At 35.2% G+C, this 5,256-nt stretch overlaps 1 protein-coding gene across 4 annotated transcripts; it reads right to left on the bottom strand.

Moving 5' to 3' along the window:
* Positions 1-1,766: 1,766 nt before the first annotated feature.
* On the bottom strand, positions 1,767-4,901 carry LOC133673886 (FCS-Like Zinc finger 10-like). 4 transcript variants are annotated; one of them, XR_009835089.1, is made up of 4 exons: positions 4,632-4,886; positions 2,990-4,129; positions 2,690-2,903; positions 1,767-1,952 (listed from the first exon to the last, which is right to left on the bottom strand). XR_009835089.1 is itself a non-coding variant. In XM_062094816.1 (3 exons), the coding sequence occupies exons 2-3, from the start codon at positions 4,087-4,089 to the stop codon at positions 2,750-2,752; spliced, it is 1,254 nt and encodes a 417-aa protein (XP_061950800.1). In that variant the 5' UTR covers positions 4,090-4,129; positions 4,632-4,885; the 3' UTR covers positions 2,386-2,749. The 4 variants fall into 4 exon arrangements, 3 of the variants coding, with proteins under 3 accessions (XP_061950800.1, XP_061950801.1, XP_061950802.1); XM_062094816.1 differs by lacking the exon at positions 1,767-1,952 and having other exon boundaries at positions 2,386-2,903; positions 4,632-4,885; XM_062094817.1 differs by lacking the exons at positions 1,767-1,952; positions 4,632-4,886 and adding an exon at positions 4,380-4,589 and having other exon boundaries at positions 2,386-2,903.
* Positions 4,902-5,256: the final 355 nt, after the last annotated feature.

Here is a 5,256-nt window from a genome sequence, read left to right on the forward strand (position 1 = left end):
AGGTGCATGGTAGTATCTCCTCAGCCAAGTTAGAGACTGGTTGAGGTGGTGAGGTTCATGAAAAATAATATTTTCAACTCAAATAAATCTCCTTATCACGGAGCTGTTCATGAGTTTGGGATTGCATCTCTAAAACCTTGGCCTCAGAGAAGACACCGCATCCCTGGTGAAGCAGAGGAAAGGGTGGCTGATAAATGGTGGTGAAGATTACTAGTTTCTGTAATTGTGCAACACTAGATACGGGCCCTGCTATGATGCGGGCCAGCCTAAATTTTTTTTAGATGTTCAAAAAAAAAACACCAAGTCAATGCAAGCGTTTAAAAAGAAGCTAAAATAAAATCTGAAACTTTGATTATTAATTTGATTAGGTTTAATAAATTTGGTTAATTTAAATAATAAAAATAAAAATAAAATAACAATAAATAAATTGATAAAAGAAATTAATGGGAAAAAAGGTTAAAAAAATATAATTAAGTTCATTCGGGTTAGCATGTCAAGTCCACAATCTAATTGTGATATTGGAGTAACATCTTCGAAACCAAAATGAATAAAACCATGAAGCTAAATTATAAAACAATTAAATATTCAAGGGCGAAATCAAGAAAAAAATGAAAAAAGGAAGCAATGAAAAAAAAATATGTCAACTCGGGTTAACCTACCAGCCACATAAAAAGAAAAGTGGAGAAAAAAAAATAAGAAGACTAATTCTTAATAAATCAAATATTTAAGGTTGAAATTAAAAAAAATAATTTAAAAAAAAACCTAAAAAAAATCAAAATCAACTCATGTTAGTTTTCAAAACCAATGACCTGCATCATATTTTTTATATTTTTGTTAGTTTTCAAAACTAGTGACCCGCATCATATTTTTTAACGTCTTTGTAATATATTAATGTAATGTTAAAATACCAAATTATCTCAAACAATTGGAAACTTCCAAATTACTCCAAGAGTAAGCTAATAATAATTTTTTGATAGAAAGATCAAAAAATTAATGATCATATTCGGGTGAATAGGAATCCATATCCATGTAAACTTATATTCTCAACCTCTTTCAGTTTTTTTATTAATTTGCAGAAACCTAACATCAGTACTTGGCTCACTTCTTCCCCGGAGTATTAGAACCCCACAGCCATGTGATTGGGGTCCAAGCTTCATAAAAGCAGGTAAAAAGAAGAGATAAATTGGTGGGAGCTGCCCTACTCGACATTGTATGCAAAGGGAGGAATCACCAAAAGGAAAGCCTGTAGATTGTCTTCTGTAGTGATATATTGGAGGACCACAATAATAGCAGCACATGGAAGTGAGGGATTCCGCAGGGAACATTTAATATTTCGCTGTGTCACTGTCAGCTCTGCTCTCTCTTCTTTTGCAGCCATGGAGAGTTGGATGATAAAGCTTACATGATCCGCCATGGTTCCAGCACCTTCCGATTTGGATACTTGGAAGAGGAAGTTCATCGGAACCATCAACATTCAATTGGGTTTCTTGCTACTCTCTGTTAGCAGCAGCAGGATGTGAGGAAGAAATGAAAGATTATAGCCTGGTAAGCATGGAGCTAGTGAATGCCAGTGTCTAGCGACCAGGTTATTGCCAGATCAAACATGGAGCCCGTGCATTTAAAGATTTTAAATTTTTTTTGTATTTTTTAATTGTTTTATATATTAGTATCAAAAATAAATTTTAAAAGATAAAAAATATTATTTTAAAACATTTTTAAAATAAATATATTAAAAAACATCAACTGCCACAGTATTAAATATGCTATTTACAGTCCACTGCTCCAACCTTTAATTTCAATATATAATTCAATATCCAATAAAAAAAAAAAAAAAGGAGAGCAACACGAAATCACAGGAAACATCTCGTAATAATGAGAGATCCCCACCCTGCTCTTGGACCTCACTAGCAGCCAAGCAAGAACTTCCGTTCAGGTGCCACTGACCTTCGAATCTGTGGAGAAGGTCAAATCACATAGCCATAAAAGCTCGCATCAGAAGCCCTGGGAAATCTTGTCATACAGGGAGGGTATCACACAGATCTAGTACCACCTTTTCCAAGGCGGGTTCTGCCCTTGTAAAAGATTGTTGGCGAATTTTATTTTTTATATATATAAAATCGCTGGTAAATCTCGTTCCTGTCAAAACGTTATTATAGTAATTTTTATTTATTAAAATTTATAATTATATTAAAATAATATTTTTTTATTTTTTTAAATTTTTTTTTGCCTTCAAAACATTATAAAAACACTAAAAAAATTAATTTAAAATTAAAAAAATTATTTTTTTTCAAGATACAATTTTTTTTTCTGGAACAAAGTATTGCTAAATAGCGTCTACAATCGACAATGATAAATTATGAAGCTAACAGGAAATAATGAGCAGTATATAATAAGTAGCATCTTATATATTCAGTCAAAAACATGTTGTTGAGTTTGCAGGCTTATACAATAACTTATGCTGCAATGGAGATCAAGGATAAAATAATTTGAGCAGCCATAGTAATCGGCTGCAAAAGTTTTACATGAATTGCAAGGCAATACAAGCCTGAATTATGGAAAGCAAAAACTAGCCATAACCATAAACGATGAAACATAAACTGCGAAGGGAACAATGTACAAAACGATCATCCATGGCTGCTAAGAGATGCACATAAACAGCTCTTTATAAACAGATGATCAGGGTGCCTACCTTCGCATTAGTTTCATCAATCATGGGCATGATGGCAGTTGGTAAGTGTTGCAATTGCCGTCATGGAGCTTCAATGGTGCCAGTTTCGAAAAGCCCCTTCCAGCTGCTTGATGTGGGAACATCCACGGCAGATTTACTGGTGGTATTCTCCAACTCCTCATCAATCATAATCTCCTCTGAACGGCAACTCAAACTGCAAAATGCTTTCTCGCCTCTGCATGAAATCAATTCAACCTGGCATCTTAAAATCAATATCCTTCATTAACAAAATAAAATGGCTTATAGATAACTGGCACAAACCTGTATATGTAAATATCTTTTCCCTCGTCCAGTTTCTTGTTGCAATAGTAACAGAAGCTCAAGAAATCTTCAGAGGGAAATGAACTTGGAATCTTTGAGCAAGTAGCAGCCTGGGCCAATCCAATCTCCTTCTCTTTGTTCTTGCCAAAATTACTAAAGTCATTAGAGTGACATTCCAAAATGCAGCCACCATAGATATGAGTTGTTTTGGGGTTGGGACCATGTGAAATTACACATGTGTAATCCTCAGAAAGCTCAATCTCACTTGCAGATAGAGAACTGATAAATCCATTGCCGGAGCTTGCCGACATCGGGGTATAAGTCAAATTTGTGTTCGAAAAGTTGTTTGTATTTGAGCTTCCTCCAAGTAATTGGGGAGGGCAATCAACTTGGGTAGTTATGTTATCCAAGGAAAAATTCAGAGAACTTGCTTTCAAGTTCTGGACAGCCAATCGAGACATGGATGAAAATGATCTGCAAGAGTCCAATGAACATGACCGAATCCTTCCAAAGGGCTCAGATTCAAAAGGACCTTCTCCAATTTCAAAAAGAACATCAGAGCTGTCCTTTTGAAGGGGAGATTTGGTGAGGGTGCGAGGGAAAATTGCAAAATTTCTTGGCAATGACTTTGGTGCTTGAAAAGGATCGGTATGGGATTGAAAATTAGCGGTTTTACTTCGCACTCGGGGTCCAAAAAGAATGTTCTTACTCTCTGATGATTGGAGAACTTTGCCATATCCTTTCCCATCATCGTCGTCGTCGTCATCAAGTGAATCTAAAATGCTCAAACCTACTTTGTTACAATCCCAGCTCTTCTGTTGCCCACCATGGGATGACCTTAGGGACTTATGGGGGTTTCCTATGTTTGAAAACATCCTACTATCCAGGGGAGATGTAGGGCTCCTAACAGAATCACAATCTGATAAGCCCTTATGGCTTAACCCAACAAACAAGCCAGGGACAGTGAAAAAAGAGTTAGCTTTGTGACTGTGCCCCATGTTATTATCAGGTTGGAAATACGACTCAGAACCAGAATCAGACATTGTCAACTGACCCGTTTGTTGATCTTTCTTGAGTGACCTCGTTCTCTTCCTCAACATTGCCACAAAACCTTCTTGGAAAAACCAAAATTCCCCTTATCTGCACCCAAATAAGTATATGTCAATGAATTGCTACTATATTCATAACTAAATTAGAATCAGCACGAAACTGTTGACTAAACAAAGATCATTTATTAAACTGCATTGAAGAAACAGAAAAGGAAAACTTGCAAACACAAAAGGATCAAAACTTTCAAAGGAAGATCTTTCCAGTTAAGAAACCTCAAAAATCCCAAAATACCCACATCAAGAATTGCAAAAACGGTAAAGAAGGAATGGCAAAATCCCACCTTGAAGATCACACAACATTTTCTACGCAAAACCGTGCTCCCACAATCAAAATCACTCAAAAAACAAAAATCCCAGATGATAAAACCTCGTTAATCCATTGAAAAGCCTCCGAGAAAAAAATACTAGCAGTGCATAAGAACATCATCAAGACATCAACTTTGACCAAAAAAACATTAAAACTAAAACAAGAAAAAGAAAACACAATGCATCATGATCATCACCATCTTCAAAAGAATGAAAAGAAAGCATACCAGATTTCTTTTTCTTTTCTTCCTCAATAAACCACGGAGAGAGATGATGTTTTTAAGGAAAAAGACACAAATGCAGTAAAGAAAAATATGGTTTTTTGTCAATTTCTTGGACTGTTTATGTGTCTGTTGTTGAAACTTGCACAGTACTCCTTTATCTCTCTATCTCCATCCCTCAAAATCAGCAAAGCAGTGAGCTTCTGAAAGACTCCACTCACTTAACTTACACACTCACACTCTCTCTCCATTAATATACATTACATACCACCTTTCTTTCTTTGTTCCTTTCTCTCTCCAGAGGAAGTACGTATGCAAATACTGTCTTCAGCCCACGGGTTTCTTTTTCTCTTTTGAGTTGATTGGTAGGGTGGGAGTGTATTTTAAAATATTTTTTTATTTTTAAATAATAATTTTTTATTTTTTAAAAAATTACTCTTAATAATAACACATTAAAACAATATAAAAAAATTAAATTCTACTCGTAATACACCTACCCTACCAGCTACTTTTGTAGGTATGCGCATTTTTCACCTCTACACCATTTTACCCCCATTTTGTTTCTTCTTTTTTTTATCCTCCCACTCTGTGCTTCATTAAATAAATCAATACCCTTTCTCACTGTAATGAT

This window comes from Populus nigra, chromosome 15 (genome assembly GCF_951802175.1).
Source record: "Populus nigra chromosome 15, ddPopNigr1.1, whole genome shotgun sequence".
Classification (NCBI taxonomy): domain Eukaryota; kingdom Viridiplantae; phylum Streptophyta; class Magnoliopsida; order Malpighiales; family Salicaceae; genus Populus; species Populus nigra.

Coding starts and splice junctions, on each gene's coding strand:
- LOC133673886 (XM_062094816.1), bottom strand. CDS start 4,089: ATGTTGAGGAAGAGAACGAGGTCACTCAAGAAAGATCAACAAACGGGT. Junction 2,904..2,989: donor AAAGATATTTACATATACAG/GTTTGTGCCAGT, acceptor GATTTCATGCAG/AGGCGAGAAAGCATTTTGCA.